The sequence below is a fragment of the Leptonotus elevatus genome, chromosome 20, assembly GCF_054856555.1.
Source record: "Leptonotus elevatus isolate MCC_2025b chromosome 20, RoL_Lele_1.0, whole genome shotgun sequence".
NCBI classification, from domain to species: domain Eukaryota; kingdom Metazoa; phylum Chordata; class Actinopteri; order Syngnathiformes; family Syngnathidae; genus Leptonotus; species Leptonotus elevatus.
Genome location: NC_141258.1, coordinates 13590891 through 13615715, shown reverse-complemented (window position 1 = coordinate 13615715; position 24825 = coordinate 13590891). Strand labels below are relative to the sequence as shown.

The 24825-nt window shown below is 35.8% G+C and overlaps 2 protein-coding genes and 1 long non-coding RNA gene across 11 annotated transcripts in view; 2 read left to right on the top strand and 1 right to left on the bottom strand.

Moving 5' to 3' along the window:
- The first annotated feature begins 1491 nt into the window (after positions 1–1491).
- On the top strand, positions 1492–18970 carry map2k4b (mitogen-activated protein kinase kinase 4b). 3 transcript variants are annotated; one of them, XM_086064260.1, is made up of 13 exons: positions 1492–1798; positions 2985–3020; positions 5790–5822; positions 8076–8178; positions 10759–10933; positions 11038–11157; positions 11266–11385; positions 11466–11517; positions 13565–13692; positions 13874–13951; positions 14048–14196; positions 16022–16067; positions 16515–18970. In XM_086064260.1, exons 1-13 carry the CDS (start codon positions 1687–1689, stop codon positions 16626–16628), a joined length of 1266 nt encoding a protein of 421 aa, XP_085920386.1. In that variant the 5' UTR covers positions 1492–1686; the 3' UTR covers positions 16629–18970. The 3 variants fall into 3 exon arrangements, with proteins under 3 accessions (XP_085920386.1, XP_085920387.1, XP_085920385.1); XM_086064261.1 differs by lacking the exon at positions 5790–5822 and having other exon boundaries at positions 1494–1798; XM_086064259.1 differs by lacking the exons at positions 2985–3020; positions 5790–5822 and having other exon boundaries at positions 1551–1798.
- Positions 18971–22067: 3097 nt separating this feature from the next.
- The window catches only part of myocd (myocardin), a 33678-nt gene continuing 30920 nt past the window's right edge, over positions 22068–24825 (bottom strand). For 5 of the 7 annotated variants that reach the window (XM_086063599.1, XM_086063602.1, XM_086063603.1 and 2 more), the window contains one exon: positions 22068–23060. In XM_086063599.1, the coding sequence (XP_085919725.1) occupies positions 22477–23060 (584 nt within the window). In that variant the 3' untranslated portion in view covers positions 22068–22476. The remainder of the gene's footprint in view (positions 23061–24825) is intronic. The other 2 variants (XM_086063601.1, XM_086063604.1) reach the window with 1 other exon arrangement.
- LOC147157140 (uncharacterized) overlaps positions 23931–24825 on the top strand; it is a 10900-nt gene continuing 10005 nt past the window's right edge. Inside the window, exon 1 of the long non-coding RNA XR_015091496.1 lies at positions 23931–24196. This is a non-coding gene — a long non-coding RNA (uncharacterized LOC147157140). The remainder of the gene's footprint in view (positions 24197–24825) is intronic.

The window sequence follows — 24825 nt, the reverse complement described above, 5'->3', positions numbered from 1 at the left end:
GCCAAGTATGTCTCCTGATCTGAACCCAATTGAACATCTATGGGGAATTCTGAAGAGAAAAGTTGAGCATCACTCTCCATCCAGCATCCAGTCTTGAAAGGCCATTCTTGAAGAATGGGAAAAGATTGATGCAAAAAAACGTTGCCAGCTTGTTCATTAAATGCCTTGAAGACTTGGTGCTGTGATTAAAAATCGTGGAGGCCATACAAAGTACTAAATTTATTTAAAAATTTGTGGGGTGTACTCATTTTTGCATTACCCCTATTTGAGTGAAACTGAAAAATGTGTAATAACATTTTAAATTTTTAACATTACTTCCATGTTATAAGTTAACCAGATGTATATTAAACTTTTTGGAAATTGTTTTTGTGTTCATTGAGCTATTGTTTAAAATTTTACTTTTCAAAGGGGGTGTACTCATTTACGCTGAGCACTGTGTGTGTGTGTGTGTTTCTATATAAATATATATATGTATATATATGTATACATATATGTGTATATATATGTATACATATATGCATACGTGTGTGTATATATATATATATATGTGTGTGTGTGTGTGTGTGTGTATATATATATATATATATATATATATATATATATATATATGTGTGTGTGTGTGTGTGTGTGTGTGTGTATATATATATATATATTAGTTATTTTGAAAAAATATTGTAAAATGAGATGAGGCAAATAGTTTAGTTTTTTTATTTATTTAAAATATTAGGGTGGCCCGGCCCTTTATCTCATTAGATTAGAGTCACCCCTGTACAAATCAGCAGCTGAATGCCATATTTGTATTCAGAACCAAAATAAGAGCAATTTGTAGTACATAATATGACAATTTTAAAGCAGTTAATTAATTAATGTAATAAGTTCACGATTCTGAGAATTATTCACCACACTGTTAGGAAAGTAAATGTTTTTTTTATTTTTATTAATTTGACTTAGAAATAGTTCAACTGTATCCTTTTAGAAAAGCTTTACAGAATATACAATTTAAAATAGAATTAAATACTAGTAGTGGTAGTCTGCATCAACTTTACAAGTATAATTTTTAGTATACGTCGCGGGTTAGTGGGCCACAAATGGCCCCCGGGCCCCACGCTTGATTATTTTGCCATAGAACATTCCACCTTTAACTAACTGACATAATGTTGGTTACCTTAGCTACATGAAAGATGCATAATATTTGCAAAACCTGTTGATCAAAACAGTATTTCCAGGATTTATTGAGCTTTAGCCCACATTTTACATTCTAAACAATTTCACAGTATACAACCAAAAACGGTTATTATTCTCCAATATTCTGCCTGTCGCTGGCATAAATAAAACAGATAATTATTATTATAATTTTATTCCTCGACCAATTAATTGAAAATGGATAATTTCGTTCAGATTCACTTGACTACATAACCAATTACGCGCGGGGGGTGGGGGTTGGGGTGTATTACTAGAGTTTATTTTTATTTTTTTTATGTTTTTGAGAGACTGTGGACGTTGCTTGCAGTGGGCGACGGGCTTGTGATTCGTCCCACAGTACGTGAAGGCATCATCAGAAAAGACTTGGCTGTATCGCATCTGCTGCGTTCAAGTTGCGCAGTGTCCCGTTTGGAGGCAGAGAGAGGGCGAAGTTTCACTATCTGCATTGCAGCCCGAGTGCTGCTGCCGGAACCCAACACAACAATGGCGACTCCCAGTCCTGACAGCAACTCCTCTAGCTCCAGCAACAGCTTCAACATTGTAGGATCCGCGTTGCACCAATTCCATCAGCAGACACAGAGTAGCAGTATGCAAGGTACGCCACAAATATATTTGATCTTGTTGGCTATCTTAAGACGGAAGCTGTAAGGAAATGTAGCATTGTCGCTTCCTAAGTAGGAACTGTCGTAATTTGAGATAGATTTACAACGGACTGTGTCGTCAGACTTTTCAAAATAAAATCAAAATCTTTGTTTGTTCCTAAATAAATTGTTTTGACATTCGAGTCAGCCCATAAAATGTTAGTTCAAAGGAAAATAATATAAATGCAAAACATTTTATGAACACTATGCCGCGTTTTTGTAGATTATAAACAAATAAACACTAATAAGGTACATGGAACTTTTATGTTGGAGTGTACATTTCACCGTTTCCTTTAACGTCCTAGCTTGGTTCAGCTAACTTTAAACGGTTCTACCAGAAACTCACAGCTATCAGGTTAGCAATGATGCAGTAGCCTAGTTTAGCTGCTGCATCGCCGGGCCTGTTTGGCATTGTGGAGACATGTATTGCCCGAGTTCGTCACGATCCGCATTACTATAAAAACTACCATGTTTAAAAACGCAAACAATACATTTAATAAGTATATATAGGACCACCGTCACTGACAGCACAGCCGTTCTACTGATAGTAGCAATGACGAAGCCAGGCCTGCATTTAAAGTATTTCTTCTCAGCCAGGCCACTGTTTCATGCACAATATCTTATTAATACTGAACTACAAATAAATTATAATACGTGCATTTAGTCAGTCTACCTTTATTCATTAGCTGGTGAATGACCTGAGCTATTTACATTTTGCAAATACAGTACTACTTATTCTGATCAAGTCATGTTTTTATTAAGCATTACACGCAGTTCTGCTTTTAATCCTGACATTATTGGGCGTGCTATGTATTCTTAAATGGTTATTAAATTCTTACGTATAGCATCATGATAAGGGTAATCTCCCTTTTAATATCTAATATTGGTTTAGAATAACAAATGTGTCAATCTGTGAGTTATCACACTTCTTTAATGACTAATTCTTGACAAGAGAATGTTCCCGCATTAGACAGAATCATGTCCTGATGGAGGACATTTCCATTGAATGACTTGCTCCACCCCGTTACATCATGACATGATAAACAGCAACATTATATCGCTCAATTCACAAATGTGTATTTGCATGATCCTATTCTGTGGCACGTGTGTAGTATGAAATATTTTATCTAAACCCTACAGAAACCAACAGCTGCTGGAGATGTCAAAATGAAACAGGTATTCACATTTACCTTACTCGACTTTAGTCTGCTGTTGGAAGTGATCTGTTTGACATTTTTACACTTTATTTGGGTCTTACTGTATAATGGCAATTTAGATCAATTTAAAAACTTGGAACCACCCCATTTTGGTATGGTATTATTATTTTTAATTTGAATTCATTTATATAGTCAAACCTTGATTCCCGAGTGACACTTTGCTAACAAATTTCCGAGTAAGCTTTTTGAACAAATCTCACTGGGGTTCATGGAATATGCCTCAGATCACAGCATCCACACAAAACACTCAGTTGGGGTTTCTCCACCACAGCGTAATCAACGTTGCTGTCCGTGTAACGTAGCTACTGTATTTTCCTTATAGGTATGTGTTTGTTTTTTTACTCTAAATTAGCCCTCAGTTTGGTTTGGAAAAATCTACCGTCTGTGCTATCCTTAAAAACAAAGTTGTAATAAAAGGCATAGCCATAAAACAAGGTAAACATAACTTTGTTCTGGGGCTAGAATGTAATTCTATTTCTATGTATTCGATGGGGGGGAACAATTACTTTGGTTTGCAAACAGAGTCCCAGAACAAATTAAGATCATGAACCGAGGTTTGACTGAACCCTGCATCTATAATATTTATAGTGAATCTGCATGTTGTTGGGTAAGTTTCCTTTTCTAAATGTTTTTCTTTAGACAATAATGCGCAATTCATTAATTATTCTGATTCAATCCAATTCTGATTGAATGCCTATATCTGCAAGTACATTTCTATACATTTAAATTTTCTTTTTGGTCCAACTGCTAGTACATGTACTCACTCAGCAATGACAACAATACAGTAGTTGCACGTGTAAAATTGACAAAATTTTCATTAGGGCCCGACTGATTTGCATTTTAAGAGGCCGATGCCGATACCCTTTTATGGCAGAAAAAAATACAGATTACCAATTAATCTGCCGATTATTTAAAAATCTATATTTAATGCATACATTTACCCTTCTCCCCCCCCCCCCAATTCATTTTCAATGGGTATCAACCATAACAATTAAAACAATAAGAAAGTGAAATAAAAATAGAATAAACTAAAATAATAGCAACTGAAAAACCTGTACAAAAACTCACTGTTCCTGTGCATTTTGGCCTCTTGGGGGCAGTGTGGTGCCGTGCATCCATGGTGTATACACTTTAAGTGAGTACAGAAGAAAGTTACGATTGAATTCTATTAAAATAACTTTTTTTTTACACATTGGGAAGAATTTGTGCCTTTGCTTAGTGTTATCTTACCTGTGGTTATGTGTTCCCACAACATTTGTGTTTGAATATTCGTTATTTGAAGGAAAAACACTCCCGAAGTCGATGCTAACTTCCTATTAGCATTTGAATGGGATCCTCCCTTCGCTTATAGCATTAGTGCTAGGCTAGCGATGTTTTGATAATGAAGCATGTTTTATATTTCAAATAAATATACACTGGATGTAATTCCTAATGTTGTGTGTATAATCTTACAGTTAACTCCAACTGGGATGTCATTAAACAGCTTAAAGGACACTTGGGGGACAACAGAATAACCACGATAACATACGCTACACACTTGCTAGTTGCTAATGTTACGCAAGAAAATTGGTGCATTCAGGGTACTTGCACAGCGTCGCACACTTCGGTTTTCTTCAATAATGTTTTAAGGCAGTGGTGGGCAAACTCGGTCCTCAAGGGCCAGCGTCCTGCAGGTTTTGGAGGTTTCCCTGCTGCAACGCATCTGATTCCAATTAAAAGGATTATTACTAAATTTATGCAAAGCTTGCTGATGAGCTGATCATATATCAGATGTGTTGGGGAAGGGAAACCTCCAAAACCTGCAGGACTCTGGCCCTCGAGGACCGAGTGTGCCCACCCCCTGTTTTAAGGGGAAAATAATATAATTGGCCGATTATTTCGGCTGATGTCTGAAAGCCAATAATCGGCCGATTATAATCGGCGGCCGATTAATCGGTTGCTCCCTGCGCTTCATTGGCAGCTCACTTTTGAGGGACACTGTCACAGATTAAGCAATTTTGAACTGCAATGTATTAGAGTAGATTACATTGGTGCAACTCATGTTATAGCTCCTGAGTATGACTATAAAAAAAAAAAACTAACATAAAATGCAGTTCAACTAAACAAGTGTGTTGCCTTAACTGCAGGTTTCTTTATAAATTATTCTTGTTTTTAGACAAAAATTAGCTCAGCTTCAGAAAAAAGGTGAGCCATGATTGGTCGTTACCTGAGCCTTGAGCACCTATGATGTCATTTTCAGTCTACAGCAAGTAGCAAAATGGATGCCCACTCAGATGGCCAAAATAAGTGGATTTTGCTGCTGAACGCATATTCCACAAACATATTATTTATCAGAATACCATGGCATGTTATTGGAAAGAAAAAACTTTTGGGGTGTCCCTTTTAGGACTTCATTCAGCTAGCTAGCTAGCTAGTTAGCTACATGAGTGAAATGTTAGGCTATTTGCGTATTATGCAGTGCAGTGTACAGTAGCTTGTTCTTCAGAACATTATGAGAGTGGCATAGTACTTACCACACAATACATTTAATATTCAGCAAGTTTGTCTTGCAAATAAAGAATGACTGTTTACCACATTAGCCTTCTCCCAAAAAGTGAGCTTGTTCAGCAGTTATACTTTCAAGTCAGTTATTGTAGCTTGCTGGTATTATGACCCTTTCTAATAATGATGCACTCCTAATGTAAGCAAAATCAAAAAGTAAGTTTGTGTTCTTTTATTCTTACGTCAGGATTTCAGATAAGCCTCTCCGGAGTTTCCAAAAGTAAGCAAATAACTTGCACGCTAATCACGCTGCTCTAATCTCTTTGTGGGTACACGTACAGTAGTCTAAGGTGGTTTTCCTAACTTCTATCATTCATTTTCTGGACACTTTATTGGTTGTCGTCATGATGGAATGCTGTCAGGGGCACATTTAAATGTTGATTTGTTCTATGTTACGTGTGAAATGGGTTCAAGGAAGCCACTGTATACTATTGAGGCAGCCTGTGTGGTGCTCTGGTAGATTGGGAGTCTGTCCACTCTCCACTGCTTAACTCAACTTTGGCAAAGAAAGCTATAGTGTAGTATGTTTGCATTTGTACTTTATAATATTGCAATTGCTTTGCACTTTATTTGAACAGGGCATGACAAAGACGAAGTAACACTTGAATGCAGCACTTTTGAAATGATTTCTTTTTGACCAGGGGTTCTCAGCTGGTTTCATCCTTGGATCTACAATTTCCCATGATCATTAACTCACTTTCATAGAAGTCACCCAAGTGTTTTTAGAATTAGTCTCAGCATACACACAAATGTGCATGTTATTATTGAGCATACATCCACAGTGATTATTTAAAGAAGAATTTGGTGCACAAGTTTGAATACATTTGAAATGATTTGGGATTGTCTTCAATCCTCGCAAATCACACCAGAATGGGCAGCACAATGGCCATTACATTGCTGCAGATGCAAATTATTTTTAATTATGTATTTACTAGAGATGTAACGATATCCAAACAAAACCATACGATAAATATCACGATGTGAACCTTGCTGTACGATAATTATCACGATATTGTGGGGAGGTTGCCGAGATTAAAAAAACGAAACAACTCATGATACTGTGTAAAAACTCACGATAATGCTGTGAATGATTTACATGAGGGATAATCACAGCAGTGGCCAAAATATTCCTAATTAAAATTAAACTACACTAATAAACTAACCACCAGAGGGTGCTAGCACTACACACATTAAATAAAACCGTACCTTTTTAACAGATGTGCTGCTTTTAATATCGTGACATGATAACGACGATATTGTGGCAATTTCAAAAACGCGATATCACGATATTGCAGTTATCGTTACATCCTTAGTATAGGCGAGTACCAATACCAGGTATTATTTCAAGGTATCGGTGCTGTCGCCCATTTTACAATCAAGAACTAGAAATTAGCAAAATATAAAATTGCCATTAATTACATGCAATTTTAAGGACAAAATGCTATATTGGGATATGCATATTTTTTTCTTAATGAATCAAAAGTATTCTGTGGTATTTGTATCAGTGCCTACTTAAGAAATGAGCACTCGTACTGTCTGGGAAAAACTGGAATCGAACATTCTTAGTATCTACTCTCTGTTTTTACAATACAATATTATGGAGTGGCATTTTTCCTCATTAAAATACAGTACATATATTACAAAGGCTGGGAGATGAATTAAACCTGTCTCTTGGGGCACTGCTGAACATACACACCCATTAATATTTGGCTCAAATGTCCTTAATTGTGTTAATCTCAAGCACTCAGGGTTTCTATTTGACCACACTTGAAAAACAGAGACTGCAAATTGGGTTCATGTCTTAACTTGGAAATGTTTCTCAAAATGAACACAACTGCGCTCCAAAATTCTAAGTTTCAGTTTAGTGCCATGGTTATCATTGGCAAGAAATATAGCAAATCAAAATAAATGAGCTGGTCCAGCAGAATTGGGAGTGTTGGGAACCCCTGTTAGGCTGCCTTAACATTTAGTGTTAAAAGTACATTTCAATGACAACTTGAGATAACTCAACAGTAGCGTTTATTGTAGTTATTTCAGCACACTTAATTCTTCTTTTCGAAATGTTGACTGGTGATTCCTCTCTCTGCTACTCCTTTACATTATTTACTGACCTATCTGGTGTCAAATTTTAGGTCACTTTTCCGTATGTGAAGGCTTATCTCAAGTGTATATGTATACATTGATCAGTCACATTGTGACAACTTGCACAATAAAATGATATCAGTGCCTCAACTGTATCAAAAATTAAGATATATATTAAATATCAGTGATATTTATTTATCAATATGTTCATGATTATGGTTTGTCTTGGATGTCATTATATTGTGCAAAGTGGTTATAATGTTGTGGCTGGTTGCTGTAACAATAGTGTGTAAGTTATTAAGCATTACATAGAGTGCCGTGTTTTGCAGTGTATCATATGCAATGCGCATGTTGTGGCAATATGGACCAGTCTGTGTTTTTGTTCCGCCAGGTAAGCGCAAAGCGCTGAAGCTGAATTTCGCCAGCCCTCCGGTCAAGCCAGCGTCCCGTCTCCCGCTCAATCCAACACCCCCTTCCTTCCAGAGCACCCATATGTGAGTAGGCATGGCCGTAGTGGATTTATCATTTTAAATGAATGAAAACATCTGATCAAAATATTTTCTCACAGAATAATTAAAGATAGCCAACTAAAATGTCACTGTCACTTCATGGAATCTTTTCCACATTTAAAATCATTACATTATTATCCCGTGTATAACACGCTTCCATGTATAACACTCTTCCCTTCAAATCACTTTTAAAAAGCATTTTTTTTCTGTACTTGTGTATAATACTGTCCCCTGATTGCAGTCCACCTGAATGTGTTTAGCGCTGGAGCTGTTGCTAAACGCTTGCAGCAAACACTGTATAACAGAGGTGGGCATTCCGTCAGCTCGTCACTGACTTACGCCCTTTCTGCTAACAAAGACAAGAAACTGAAAAAAAAAAAAAAAAGACAGATACAAGTACTAACAGAAGTGTGTTTTTGACCGTCAGTGTAATTGTCACTTACCGGTCAAGTACTGATGGACATCTCAGTCCGTCACTGACGGACGCCTGTTTTGTTGATGATGGACTGATTGAATGCCCACCTCTGTCTGTTGGTCCTAAAATAGTGGTGATGAAGTGATGACGGAAGCGTGGTTAAAATAAACTGAAAGTTTCAGTTTGATTTGGCTTGGAAAAAAAACTGAATGACACAAGTGGGGTTTCCATCCAATTGTATCCAATTTTTAAAGCAAATTTACTGAAAATGCGCAAAACGGACATATGACTTATGCCCGTTTCCATTTGTTCTTCTTTTGCGAATATTGAGAAGGGACTCCACCGCTGTAGGTGGCGGTATACACCATAGAGATGGGATCCACCAGTAATTTAAAAGAAGACGAGTATGAGTTAGCTTTTGTAATTATTTTTGTTGTTGTTTTTTTTCCTTAATATATTTATTGAATTTTCACAAATTTCATACAAACAAAAACATGCAAAAGTGTCACCATACATTCCGCCAATTCGTTATATACAAAGCATACTAATTAACACAATAACTAAAACAAAACAAAACAAAAATACAGCTCAAATAAATAAAAACTTCAGTGAGTGGCTCAATATTCACGTCTAGAGCAAAACAGTCCAAAATTCAGGAAGTACCTTGTACAATCTATTCAGGCCCAAGATAACTCAAAAATGGTTGCCATACATTATTGAATTGGTCCACTTTGTGATGTCAGATATTCCAAAGGAATCAATATTACATTACACCAACCAGTAACAGAAGGGCTCTTCTCATTAATCCACTGTAACAATATATTCTTTCACGCAGAAAATTAAGAATTTTATACAACTTTTTATTGTCTGCCGTAAATAAACGTTTGCTTGGGAGACCCAGGATCAAACAAACTGGAACCATTTCCAAATGTACATCAATCTTTTCCATGTCAGACCAATATTTCCTTATTTTATAACAAGACCAAAGGCAATGAGTTAAGGTATACCTATTTCTGTTTTACACTTAAGGCACATTTGGTGAGAAAGATGCGTTAAAAAATGTTGTCTGTTTGGAGAAATATGTAACCTGTGTAATATTTTAACTTGGATTTCTTTCATTCGAGAGTACAAATAAAATAAAATAAACACATATTTTCAAACATTTTCCCATGTCTCTCCGTCCACATTTACTGAGAATTCCTTCTCCCAAATTCTTCTGATCCCATCTACATTACCAGAACATGTGCCACAAATCACATCATTATCGACATCTTCTTTGGGGATTGAAACAATATTTTCTCAATGGGTGAAACCTCACAGTGATCAACAAGGGTTGTATCCTTTGTAATGTAGTGTTTAATTTGTAAAAAACGAAAGAGATCATGCTTGGGGAGCTGATAAGTTTTCGTCAGTTTTTCAAATGACTTTAAAATGCTATTTGAAAAAATATCTCCCAGCTTCGTCTTTTGTCATACCATCGTTTATATGACGAATCTGACACACCAGGTAGAAAATCGTGGTTGTTAATTATAGGCATAAATACAGATGTCACTTTTGTAATTCTTGATAAACTGCAGCATTTTTTATTTGCTGTTTTCCATCTAAAATCACATTAATATTCGCTTATTTTATTAATTCCAAAAATATTTCAGTTTCATCGTCTCTTCAAACATACCTTTCTTTATTATCCGCCGCTTTGTGACTACAAACGGACGTGTGATGTAGTGACCAGTCAAAACTTGTATCCGGTCTTGTCGGTGTTTTAAATTTGCATTTCCCTTTTTCGATGCGTTTCCATTCATTTTATTTTCTTATTTCTTGGAAATTCGAATAAAAATGGGTGAATGGAAACCCACCTAATAACATAATGGTGCCTTAAAGCCTTGAATGGCATTAAAAAGCGTTAAATACGACATAGAGGTATTAAAAATACTGTTCCTGTCACTAACGTCCAACATGAAAAACTAATGCCACCTAGTGGCAGAAAATTAACACAACACAAATCTGACTCCATGTTTCACACTCCTTTTTAACTTAAAATAACTACGAATTACTTATTAATTATAATATAATTGTATACAGTATTGTGTGACTTCCTATGCCTATCCTGTATTTTATTTCATCTTGTTCCATCCTTCATCGTCCTTCAGAGAGCGGCTGAGAACGCACAGCATTGAATCTTCAGGGAAGCTTAAAATTTCTCCTGAGCAGCACTGCGACTTCACGGCAGAAGATTTGAGAGACCTCGGGGAGATCGGCCGCGGGGCGTATGGCTCCGTCAATAAGATGGTCCACAAACCCACGGGCCAAATTATGGCAGTCAAGGTGACTAACCAGTTTGTTGGATCTAATTGAATTTTTGTCCTACAACATTGGAACTAATCATAAAGGATTGAACAATCGTCGTTTTGTGTTATTTTTGTCCTCAGAGGATTCGTTCCACTGTGGACGAAAAGGAGCAGAAGCAGCTGTTGATGGATCTCGACGTGGTAATGAGGAGTAGCGACTGTCTCTACATTGTTCAATTCTATGGGGCTCTCTTCAGAGAGGTACAAAATTGCTCCTGATATGTGTGTCTGTCTTTATCTTTTTTTTCTTTTTTTTTAACATGTATTATGTTCTAAGATTTTGTGTGTGTGTGTGTGTGTGTATTTCAGGGAGACTGTTGGATTTGTATGGAGCTTATGTCTACCTCATTAGACAAATTTTATAAATATGTATATTGTGCATTCGATGATGTCATTCCAGAGGAAATATTAGGCAAAATAACATTAGCGGTGAGTAGAACATCAACCTTTGAATGTTTTTGTGTGATATCACTTATGTTATCAGAATTATAATTGAGTATTTTTAACAGACCGTGAAAGCACTGAACCACTTAAAGGAAAACTTGAAAATAATTCACAGAGGTGAGTTGATGCATTGTACATTATTGTTGTTTGTAATACTATTTTATGAATGTTGTGCGGAGGGATTTGACTACATTTAAGGAAAATTAACTGTTCGTACAGGGTATTATTGATGTCAGAGAATATAAGATAATAAAATGAAAAACAAAAAACCCATAGGGTGATGTATTCTTATGCTGCTATGTAAGCTAATTTGTTGCATGTTGTTCAAAACGGGTAAAAAAAAAATTAAAACTACAACACTAATATTCATTGATTTCAAAACGACCAAATCTCAACTTTAATTACAATTTGAAACAAAAAACACAACATAAATCGGTAACAAAGTAAAATAATATATTAAAATAATATCAATAAATAAAATTAAATGCTAGCTATATGTCCAGTGCGCGACTCGAAATGAAAAACAAAAAACCCATAGGGTGATGTATTCTTATGCTGCTATGTAAGCTAATTTGTTGCATGTTGTTCAAAACGGGTAAAAAAAAAATTAAAACTACAACACTAATATTCATTGATTTCAAAACGACCAAATCTCAACTTTAATTACAATTTGAAACAAAAAACACAACATAAATCGGTAACAAAGTAAAATAATATATTAAAATAATATCAATAAATAAAATTAAATGCTAGCTATATGTCCAGTGCGCGACTCGAAATGAAAAACAAAAAACCCATAGGGTGATGTTTTCTTATGCTGCTATGTAAGCTAATTTGTTGCATGTTGTTCAAAACGGGTAAAAAAAAAAATTAAAACTACAACACTAATATTCATTGATTTCAAAACGACCAAATCTCAACTTTAATTACAATTTGAAACAAAAAACACAACATAAATCGGTAACAAAGTAAAATAATATATTAAAATAATATCAATAAATAAAATTAAATGCTAGCTATATGTCCAGTGCGCGACTCGAAATGAAAAACAAAAAACCCATAGGGTGATGTATTCTTATGCTGCTATGTAAGCTAATTTGTTGCATGTTGTTCAAAACGGGTAAAAAAAAAATTAAAACTACAACACTGATATTCATTGATTTCAAAACGACCAAATCTCAACTTTAATTACAATTTGAAACAAAAAACACAACATAAATCGGTAACAAAGTAAAATAATATATTAAAATAATATCAATAAATAAAATTAAATGCTAGCTATATGTCCAGTGCGCGACTCGAAATGAAAAACAAAAAACCCATAGGGTGATGTTTTCTTATGCTGCTATGTAAGCTAATTTGTTGCATGTTGTTCAAAACGGGTAAAAAAAAATATTAAAACTACAACACTAATATTCATTGATTTCAAAACGACCAAATCTCAACTTTAATTACAATTTGAAACAAAAAACACAACATAAATCGGTAACAAAGTCAAATAATATCAATAAATAAAATTAAATGCTAGCTATACATCCAGTGTGCGACTTGGCCTCTTGGCGATTAATGGATTGAGTACAGATTTTAAGATAAAAAGATTAGAAGAAGAAAGTTGCCATTAATATAGCTTTTTATTCAAATAGGAAGAATATATGCCTTTGCGTATTGTTATATTACCTCTTTGTATGTGCGAGTTCAGCGTTTAGTGTGAATTTTTGTCGATGCTAATTTCCCATTAGCATGTCAAAGAGATATTACAAGTACTTAAGCATTAGCACTGGGGATGTTTCTAAAACTATGTCTTGTATTTAAAAATACAATCAGGGTTTTACAGTAAACTCCAACTGGGCTTACATTAGATAGCTTAACGCATGCTCAGGGCTGCTGCGCCAACAACACTGTACATTCAGGGTGCTTTCACAATGTCGGAACTTGCAAACACACTGCCGTTCGGCACATTAATAATTGTGTTTTTCAGATTATAAGGATTTTATGATTGTGAGAAGTCAAAATCACGATTACATTTCGATTGATTGAATCCCAAATGATCAACAAAATTCTCAACAAAAAGATTAAATTACAATTCCCTCCATAATTGTGTGGTTTTGTTTAAATTGTTGAGAGTTTTCTTTATTAACCACAATCTCCCTTTCTACCACTCTAGACATCAAACCTTCCAACATTCTTATGGACCGAAAGGGTAACATCAAGCTGTGTGATTTTGGGATCAGCGGCCAGCTGGTGGACTCCATAGCCAAGACCAGAGATGCTGGCTGCAGGCCCTACATGGCAGTAAGTAAAGAAAATTACAAGTTTACACACGTCTTTCTGCCAAATAACACCCCCGTTACAACTATGGGTCAGAATTATGAAAGCAGGTGGGCTCAAATGCAGACAATTAAATAGAAATCATTAGCATGAAGCAGTCAGTGAACCGACATCAAACACTACTGATGAATTGTGTGTTTTTCAGCCTGAAAGAATAGACCCCAGTGCCTCTAGACAAGGTTACGATGTTCGTTCTGATGTGTGGAGCTTGGGAATCACTTTGGTACGAAATCCACGTTGGGACTTACTGGAATTACAGAAGTTATGAAATTTAAAATTGTTCAGTATCTAAATTCACATGCTTTGTGTTTGTTTCTAGTATGAGCTGGCCACTGGAAGGTTTCCGTACCCCAAGTGGAACAGCGTTTTTGATCAGCTGACGCAAGTGGTGAAGGGAGAGCCTCCGCAGCTCAGTAATTCTGAGGAGAGGCAGTTCTCCCCCAAGTTCATCAATTTTGTCAATTTATGGTAAGTAAAATGCATGCATGTTAAATTGTCAGCCACTCTCTTGGTGCCTGCCAGTTACGTGCAAGTCCCACGTCAAGTCACCTTACCAGGAACTGCTTTGACTAAGCGAAAATTTGTGAATAATTGATGCCGCTAAGGAAAAGGGTTTGGAATTTTCTATGGATGTCATAAAATGGCAGCAAAACACAAAGGATCATAAAGTATGAACACCATGCAATCTTGCATGTACATAATCGCGAAGCCATGTTGCATTACGTTGGTGTCGGGGCAAAATCTCTTCTGTAATTTTTTACTTCAATTTTAAATTGAATTTTGTTTAAATGTTTTCCTATTATTATTATTATTATTATTAATGATATTTATTTATTTATTATATTTTTTTAAATACAAATTATTGATCTATTTGAACTCATTCACTGCTATTGACAGCTATAGACGTCAAAAAATTTAGTTTAGTTTTTTCCATTTTTGTTAACAAGAGTATGAAAACCTAGATTTTTTGGTACATTTTAGAACAGATATAAAATTTGTGATTAATTGTGCATTAACTAGTGAAGTCATGCGAACTATTACGATTACACATTTTAATCGCCTGATGCCCCAAATGTTTTAAATAATATTTTTCTTTTTAATAATATATATTTTTTTTATTTTTTTTTAGAAAATATTATTAAAAATTAGGCGCGTCAGGCGAGTACTATTTTTAATCGTAATTAATCGCATGACTTCACTAGTTAACTCACGATTAATCACAAATTTTATGTCTGTTTTAATACAATATAAAAAACACTAGGTTTTCATACTTGTGTTAACAAAAGTGGGAAAAATGTTAAACTAATAGAAATAGTTAAAATCAATTTGTGACCGTCAATGGCAGTGAATGAGTTAAGTGCCTGCATTGCAAATAAGAATATGCTCACGCTTGTGTTGCCTGGATAAATAAAGGTTAAAATCAATAGTCTCACAGTAGTTAGCTTACTATCTTAAATAACATGCTAGCACAAACTGCACACAATGAGTTCACTAGCACTTAACACAAAAAAAACATTAAGTCATTAAACTCACCTTTTGGCATTTGCATACAATAATTAATGTTTGTGAAAACAGGGAAATTGCAACATGGCAGCTCCGTATGAGGAGAAGCAGAATCAGTTTCAGGTTCATTCAATGCACAATGTGCCACCAGATGGCGCTAAAGTATTAGTTTTGTTTTAGTTTGAGCACAAATACAACAAAGGTCAGATTTTCAGGGGAAAATAGGATTATTTTTTTTGCACTTAATGCTGGCACTGCTACTGTGACTTTTAAAATTAAGTTTTTATATTTATTATGTTAAAGAAGTTATATAGTCCATGTTTGTAACTGAAACATACCCCATTTTTAAACCAATTTCTACTGTTTTCTTTTCTTCGTGGATGTTTCAAGGGTATCTATCTAATGAAACAATCTGTAATACTACTTTTTGGCATCCCTCTTAAAGGGTACCAACAATACTTATTCGGGTTCCTCAAGGCCAGAGCTAAACACATTTTTGCAAAGGTTTGCCTTCTTTAACAGCCACACAAGTTCACAAAATGCTGTCTGTCCTCCATTTTTTTTTCTTTGTCTGAACTCTACAGCTTGGTGGAAACAATGCATTATTAATATCTAGGTTTTAAATGCCTCCACTGTGAAATATCCAGTTCTAATCTTCTCTGTTCTGTCACTTTATTCAAATATCACTACACAGCCAAATTCATTTGAACCGTTAAGTTAATCAACATCGAAAGCAAAATGTAAACCATTTCTGTATGACTTCATGCTTTTGACACTCTTTTCTCCCCAGCCTTACAAAGGACGAATCTAAAAGGCCAAAGTACAGAGAGTTGCTGGTAAGTGTCTCCTTTGTCAGTTAATTGCCACATATGTTATTCGGATTCTTTATTCAATACGATTATAGCATTTTATTCTCCTGTTTTTTTTACAGTGAAAAAAACTCCCACATAATACTTTATCATTCAATTACAATTTATATTAAGTTATTTTCACATAATTTATCTTTCAATTTGCTTCATAAACATTCAGCTATTAGCATTCAGCTATTCAGAATTCCCACGCAATTTCTGTAGAAATTGCACTTTTTCTAGTGTAAAATGTCTTTGCTACATCTTTAACTACAACGGGCTATACTGTTTTTGTTTCAATAGCAGCAGACAAATGAATTGTACACAACATGCATGCACCACAAAGCTGGTATAAAATAATTCAATATAAGATGTGTATGTTTATAGAAAGGTGTTAATTGGAGTTGACTTATTGTATGTGTTTGTCTTGCCCAGAAACATCCGTTCATTCTCATGTATGAAGAGCGTTTTGTGGATGTCGCCAGTTACGTGTGCCGCATCCTGGATCAGATCCCCGCCTCTCCCATCTCTCCCATGTATGTGGACTGAGGGAGTTGGTGCGAGGGGCCACCGTGCAACGGGTGAGAAACGGCCTCCATCTTAGATCTTGGACTTTTACAGAATCACCGATTTAAGTCATGTTCCAAAGAAGAGAGGAACATGAGTGGTGCAATGTGATCAATATCGTTAAGCCAACCCTTTGACCACACATCACCTCATTTAAAGTCACTCATTGTTCACAAAAAAAAAGAATACCAAATAAAAAGACTGATGACTAAAAATAGCCACCTATTGGATTGTGCGTTGTGGACTGTACGTATGCTTTTGTGTGTTCACCTCCTGAAGAAATGTACAGATGTAATCAGCTAGACCGACTCTGTAAACACACACGGCCATCTTGGACTTTGGCTCCACGGTAACTACATAAGTATGCAAAACGCGCTAGTCTGGGTGAATAATTCTGAAATTGGTTTGTGTGGCTTTTATGTCCTTTCTCTCTTCAATGTGGAATCTGTGAGTGTTTGTCTTAACGCACAATTAGGACAATAGTCAACGCTCAAGGTCGCCCCAGTTTGTCCTTCTCTTGTAATGTCTTTGCATTCAAGTCACTGAGATGAGCCTTGTTTTTGTTTGTTTTCAAGACGGTCTTTAGACAGTCAGTAGTATGGAGGACCAAAACTGCCAAAATTAAAAATAAATAAATTACTAAATAAATACATGTATAAAAGTGAAAATAAAAACGGATATAAAAAATAATAATTTTTTTTATACAAAAATACATATAAATGAAAATAAAAACAACAAAAAATACCCCCCCCCCCCAAAAAAAAAACGAGATTCAAAAAATAAAAATAAATGTAAAAAAAAATAATCCAAAAATAAATATATAAATATAATTAAATACAAATCAATAAATAAAAACACTCTGCTCTCACATTTATTTATTTGATGCTGCAGACGCTCTGTCAGGTTGAAATGTTATTCAAATGAGGGGGGCGGTCCTAAGCGTGTCTTGTGTTGGGCTTCTCCGTTGCAAACTGCCTTTCATTGGTCGAGTGAGAGGGTTGGCGAACAAGTGTCGCCGCCTTGCATGGAGAGCTCCAGCAATGGATGACTTATCTTGTCCACTATCACCACGACTTGTCGAGCAACCTGACAGAGCGTCTGCAGCATGAAATGCATAAATGTGAGAGCAGTGTTTTTATTTGATTGATATTTAATTCTAGTTAGATATTTATTTCAACATTTATTTTTATATTTATTTTTTTAATCTTGTTTTTTATTTTTGTATTTATTGTTACTTTTTATGTTTCCATTTATATATATATATATATATATATATATTTATGTAATTTTAAATTATTTTTATATCTGTTTTTATTTTCACTTTTATTCATTTATTTATTTAGTCATTTATTTATTTATAAATGTGGCAGTTTTGTTTCTTACTGTAGGATTGGACATGAAGTTTATTAAGGATTTTTTATTTTTTTTGGAAAGAAAATAAATGCTCATTTCTGTGACTTGAAAATAATGACAATGCACAAACTGGCTAATGCAATGCTTGCCTGATGTAAAGTTACTTGATGTCCATTGATGTATATGTGTATGTATATAGTGCATCTAATCTGCTGTTCTTGGCAGGTTTTGCAAGACCATTAAGGCCCGCTCGAACAAAACCACAAATAGTTAGTGGGGAGAGCAGGTTAAAAAAAAATCAGGAGTGAAATTTGAGATTGGGCCTTGATTCCTCTTCGCATCCTGTCCTCGCACTGTACAGTTTTACTGCTCATCCACACTGATCACAGATCCACCATGCTGCATTACAAAGACAAACAGGTGTAAGTTTGAGAAATGGGACGCAAATGGTTTCCTCCTAATAGAAAAAAAGACACCAGTAAATGCTGCTAAATTATGTCCTCTAACACTTTTGCCACAATCTGTTGCGTGGTGAAAGATCACTTTTGACTTGGATACTCAGCATGTCGCTCTGGCTTGCACTGATGATGTAAATCTACGTCACCTATTATATTTCAATCAAAATGCCAGAATACCCCAAATAGGAGCCAGAGAGGTCATGAATAAGTATGATTAAAGATTAATTGCAGTCAAGCGTGCTCTCTTTAGGTCAATTGGAGGATTCTGTCACTACTTATCTGTTTGTCTTTGTCTGTAATGCGGAAATGGTGCAAACCTACCAAAAAAAAGATCTGTTTCTCACCTATGGGGTATGTTTTCTAGCCCTAGTGAATGCTGATCACTGGGGTACATGTTGTATAAATTGCAATCTACTAGAATGTTCATATTAGATTATAAAGTAATATTAAGGGCAATTAATATTATATTGTATGTCAATCGAGGGTTACCAATAAAGTTCCTGTGGAAAAGACTGGACTTGTGTTTTGTTTCTTCCTTATATAAAAAGAAAAGGTACACGACTTAATTTTGCTGTGATGAATTTATTGCTCTTTTCTGTTGTGTACAGGAATGCAGGAATTAAAAATAAAAAACAATATTAAGAAAGTCAGTGGCTAAGCAACATTGCAGCTTCTGTCAGGTACATTTTTTTTTTCGGGGGACAGATTTTGTCTTTGTGGCACTGATGAAAGCTAAAAACATCTTTACACAAAAGGATGAAATAAATAATTTGAGTTGCCAGAAAAGCATAAATACTCATTGATAGTGATTGTATGAGGATTTTGGGAGGTGTACTGAGGTATATATATATATATATATATATATATATATTTATTTATTTATTTATTGAAATGCATTGTTTTCTACGGATTGTTGTTTCTCAATACAGCGAGAAACTTTGTCGTTCTGATAAAATTTCTCGTTCTTTAGTGACATGGGGGGGAAATTGAAATATGTTTCTCATTCTACGGAGAAAGTTTCTCATACTAAACACACACACGCACACATCTGGAGGCGCCGTAATTTTATTTTAGCATTAAATAATCAATATTTTAGGTGCATGTCCAAGTTTTGCATGGCAATTTTGACCTCTTATATGAATCAGTCAGCAGTCCCCTCCATGCACTGTCATCACAGTAAATAACCAATGGAAACACATTTTATTGCATACATCACTTAAACATTAGAAAACAAAAGTACAGCATAAATGGATGATTAGTTTACATTTTGTCATATTCTTTACTTCAGTAAAACTTTTTCTGTGCTTGACTGTTTTACGTAGAAAGAAATATGTTTTTTTCCCCTTTGGAACAGGAAAAAGCAGAATTTTCATAAACTTTATAAAATGTGTAGCCAATTGAGGATCAATGCTTGCAGACTACGTGGAAATGGAAAATTTACATTTTGGGAAACATGTAGCCTTGCATCTAGCAGGTTGATTTCCCACAAAAAATCAAAGAGCTGTCAAATGTATGATAAGTATTTACATGTGCAACAAAGTGGAACTACTTATTAGGGCACCTACTTTGTAAAAAGCCAGCTGTGGTGAATTATAAGGCAGTATTCACAGTAGAGATCTGTTTACAGGTGTACTTATATATTACATTTATTATTCACAAGTGCTAGTAATGGACAATTCTTGGTGGCAAATGATTTAAGAAAACGATTCGTTTTGAAGTGGGAATTTCAATTTGCATCACATTTTATAAGACGAATGTCTGTTGTCTATTAAATCCAAAACAAGCGGCAATCTCTATATAGAAAGGAATGTCGGTATAAATACATGAAACGGTACAAATATTATTACACCAAATAAATAACTACCTGGCTTGAAGTTCTAAAGGGTGATTGTTTTAGGACAAAAAGTATTTGTTAGAAAAATAGAGATTACATTGAATTTATCTGACGCCAATTTAAATGTATGCATGGAAGCAGAAATGATATATGCACAATTTCTGCTGATTAAAATAGATAAGACATTTTCAAAGGCATTACGTTTTGAATAACGCCAATCCGTGGATAAATATTTTAAAGAATGAAAATGGTTAAAAGGTTCCCTCAATGAAATGCCAGGCTTCTCTACACAAGAGCACATAAAAAAACCCCACCCCTGTGTAAAGGTTTTTGTGATATATAAAATTGAGACCACAATAAGTCATGGTTACTCATTCAAACTCATGTTAAACCCAAGTCAGCATACACCTCTAACCATTTTAAATTGCTTCTAAATACCCCCCCCCCCAATAAAAAAAAAAAATAATGATCAGTTGTTCTGGTAGGCTTTTCCTGACCTTATTTTCTTCTAACCAAAGCCTAACACTTTCCCCCCCAATTGAGTTGCACATTCTATAGGTCACATTAATGGTGAAAAAGATTTTAAAATCATTTACTTGGTCTCAATTTTTTTATATATCCCAAAAGAGGCCTTTCAACGAGGGGCGTGTAGACTTTTTATACCCATTGCATATTCATATTAATATCACAAAGCAAAGTGTATCAAATACTGCATCAATTAAACTAAAGGTGCACAGTGAGTTTTGTTCATATTTACATTAAAAGATAAAGTTATTAACACAAACCCAAAAGCTCCAAAATTTCAAAATAATTGTAAAAATTAGGCTTGGAGTATTGATGCCATAATGCTTTCATTATTTTATAAATGTGTATGATAAAGCTTTATGGTGCTTGTAAAATAATTGTCTGGAGAATATTTAATTCCTATTAATTTGTAGGGATGTTCGATACCAGTATAAGTACACACCTATTGAGTAGTCACAGATACTGATTGCATGTACCGATACCACTAGTAGTTTTGATAAATAAAATTTAAGAACAATGACAGATCATTTTAAAGAAAGACATACATCCCAAGATAGCATTTTTCCTTAACATTGCATGAAATTAATGGCAATTTTCTATTCTTCTAATGTTGAATTTCTATTTCTTGATTGCAAAGAAAGTGTGAGTCAAGGGGCAACGTAGAACATCTTTATGGAGATTTTTTTTTAAATGGCATGATAATGTGTTTTAAAAATACTTTCCTTAGTGCATTATTTAGTGTCATCTAGTGGTTTGCGAGGCTACCACCAATTACAGTACTGCCAATTATTAACCGGAGTGAGCAAGCGAGCAGCCCGGCGAGCAGGAGCTAGCGGGAGTGGTGAGCAAGAGTGGCTAGCAACAACTTGCTGGAGCGGCTAACAACAGTCGCTAGCAAAAACTAGCTAGAGACTTATGATTTTATATATATATATATATATATATATATATATATATATATATATATATATATATATATATATATATATATATATATATATAAAAAGAAATGTAGGTTGATTAATTTTATAGTCAGTTTTAAAAAATCAGAGGTGACAAATCCAGGTCCAGGAAGTAAATACCGTGCCATAGTTTGGCTTTAGCCATTGATGTTCGCTAGCTAGCTCAATAGCAGGTAAACAAGCACCATAAGAGCTAGTTAGGGAGCTAACTAGCTAGCACCTGGGGCTAAAACCAAACTGTGGCAGGGTTTTTACTTTTTGGACCTGGATTTGCCACCTTTAATTTTTAAAAACCAGAGGTGGCAAATCCAGGTTCAGAAAGTAAAAACCCTGCCACAGTTTGGCTTCAGCCCTTTAGCCCTTATCGCTAATTGTTTCCATTTTCGTGCTAGCTAGCAGGTAGACGAGCACCATGGGAGATAGCTAGCTAGCTAGCACCATCGGCTAAAACCAAACTGTGGCAGGGTTTTTATTTTCTGAACCAGGATTTGCCACCTCTGTATAAAATGAATTTAGTTCACCACTAGATGGCGCTAAATAATACACATTGTCCATTGAGATAATGAATGGATCTTAATGGCATAGCATGCACAAGGTGCATAATGATGAAGGATATTTTGGTCTGGATCAAGATTTTTGAGCCTTGGCTCTTCTGATTTCCATTATTTTCTTAGCTGATGTGATTTTTACAGTCTTGTTCACCAGTGCTCCAGATGGAGGTCCATAGCAGAGTTTAAGTTTATATCAGTGACATCCAAGAACTCAGCGTTGAAAATGCTGGGCACGATGGGCGTTGGAACATTAAAGGCAGCGGTTGAAGTTGGTGACGTCAGGTCCAGCCACTCCATCGTCTCCCACGGGGTTTCACTAAAAGCCATACTGACCATCCCCTGCACCTCAGGGATAGCAGACACCTTGTTGAGGGGTGAAAGAGGCGTGTCCAGCAGATCTCTACTGGGCCCAACTTTGTCCTGTTGGGGATGATGAGGGTGGCGCTGGTGGTTGTGAGGGCCGCTGTAGCCTTCACCGTCTCGGTTTCCTTCGTCTTCTTGGTGCCCGTCATCCGTGGCCATCTTGACAGAGGTTGCCTCCCCTCCCCTGCTCATTGGGCCCAGCAGAGTCTCCAGGTGGTCATAATGGAGCTGCGAGGGTGAATGGTGTTCGTAGTGGCGGTGGAGCCTTGGGACGAGTAGGCTGGGGTACCCTGGGAACACAGTAAGGTGAGGCAAGACTTTGGTTACAGAAGACCTCTCCTTCTCTTCTCTGGCGTTAGCTGGCATCTCTTGAAGAGAAAGAAGATGAGGGAGTATTGTATCAGGTTGACGGTTTGGTTACCAATATATAGATTTATGAAGAGTCTATAAGTACAAACAATTACAGTAGCATATGTTCACGTTTGACAAGTTTTTGGTTGAAAGGCTTCAATATGAATGCTAAACAGAAACCACTGCCTCCTGGTGGCATATTTTTGTATGTGTGAGTCACACAATATGGTTTGTTCATTAGGTTGATCCATTGAACAAGATCCATAAGAGCTATATCTAGGACGATCAGACGTCCCGATTTGACCAGGACAGTCCTGATTTTGAGCCTCGGATCCCGAGTACCGACAGATATCACCAACTCCATTGTTTTATCCCGATGTAACGCAGGTCCCATCCCGGTATCCTGTTTCTTTTTGCCATGTGTATGTCAATCACACCGTTGTCATAGCGATTCATACGATGGAACCATTAATTCATTCAAACCCAAAAATATATAAATACATTTATACAAATTTTTATGTTTATGCTAGAGCATACAGAAGGCTTTGATACAGCTTCTGTCATGAAGAGGTCACTTAAAGCAATGGTAGTTATTACAAAAAAGCTCTTTTTGTCAGTGTTTTCAACAAGTTTGTGAATAATGATGAAATTTAGCTATATTCTAATGCTAATTACGGCTACTTTTCCCGGTGAAAGAAAATACTCCAATTTTTCTTTTGGTAGGTTCCATGTTTTTATAGCAGTAGAACAGAATATTCTGTGGACCTTGCAAAATCTGTCAAAATCCAGTAAAACGAGAGCGAAGGGCGTTGCTTCAGTGAAAATGGCTGGGAGTGAATGAGTTAAAAGGGAATTTAACTGCTAAATTCCTTCCTATTTACTTTCACATTCCGTTTGCGTTCTCATCCGCATCTACTCGCTAGCAGGCATGTTTTCATCATACTGGTGGAACTAGAACTACTTCCTGCTTTCGTGTCAAAGAATCATGGGAAATGTTGTCCTACTATCCTAATATTGCCTTCGCCGGCGTTGGACCCAACACAAGCTAAGCTTTCTAGCGACATATTTTGTTAGAATGTAGGAACGGCGCGAGGTAAACAGCACAGCCAGCTTCCAATAGCCGCTGGGGTCGAGCTAAAAAGGTTGGAAAATGGTGAGTGCAGTGCCTTGTTTAGCGATGTTAAACTGTCAACCAAGATAGCATTTAGCATCAGCTCAATTAAGTTACTAAAGTAAATTTGAAAATCTGGTCACTCTCGCTACATCAAAAAGTCTCCCTTGACCTTTTATAAAGCAAGATGAGTTGCAAAAGCACAAAAAGAGATTGGGTACTGTAAATTGGGTACTGTGGCTAATGAGAGGTGATAGCATGCTAACGGGCTGACATTTGGTATGCTAACGTAGCAAGAGTGCAACCTGAGTTGAGAAAGCATTAAGGCTGACTGATTTTATATCTTGCCCTGTTTTTAGGTATTATTGTGGGAATGCTGAAGCATCAACAGCATATGTTATTGTGATTTTTATTCTCAACACTTTGCCGTGAAACAACTCCCACATAATACTTCCGATTTACACCATTGCTTCATAAATTCCCGCCTCCCGACGGGTATACATTGTCTGATTCCACATGACTTAAAGTATTTGCACAATTTCATGTTAAATATAAACTTTTCCCCATTTATTTTCAATGGGACTGACATTTAACTTTTTTAAGTACCACTTTCCACGCCCACTTCCATACATACAACTGATCATCATTGCCAGGTGCCTGATACTGCTCGG

Coding starts and splice junctions, on each gene's coding strand:
- map2k4b (XM_086064260.1), top strand. CDS start 1,687: ATGGCGACTCCCAGTCCTGACAGCAACTCCTCTAGCTCCAGCAACAGC. Junction 11,518..13,564: donor CTTGAAAATAATTCACAGAG/GTGAGTTGATGC, acceptor CTACCACTCTAG/ACATCAAACCTTCCAACATT. Junction 16,068..16,514: donor CAAAGTACAGAGAGTTGCTG/GTAAGTGTCTCC, acceptor TGTCTTGCCCAG/AAACATCCGTTCATTCTCAT.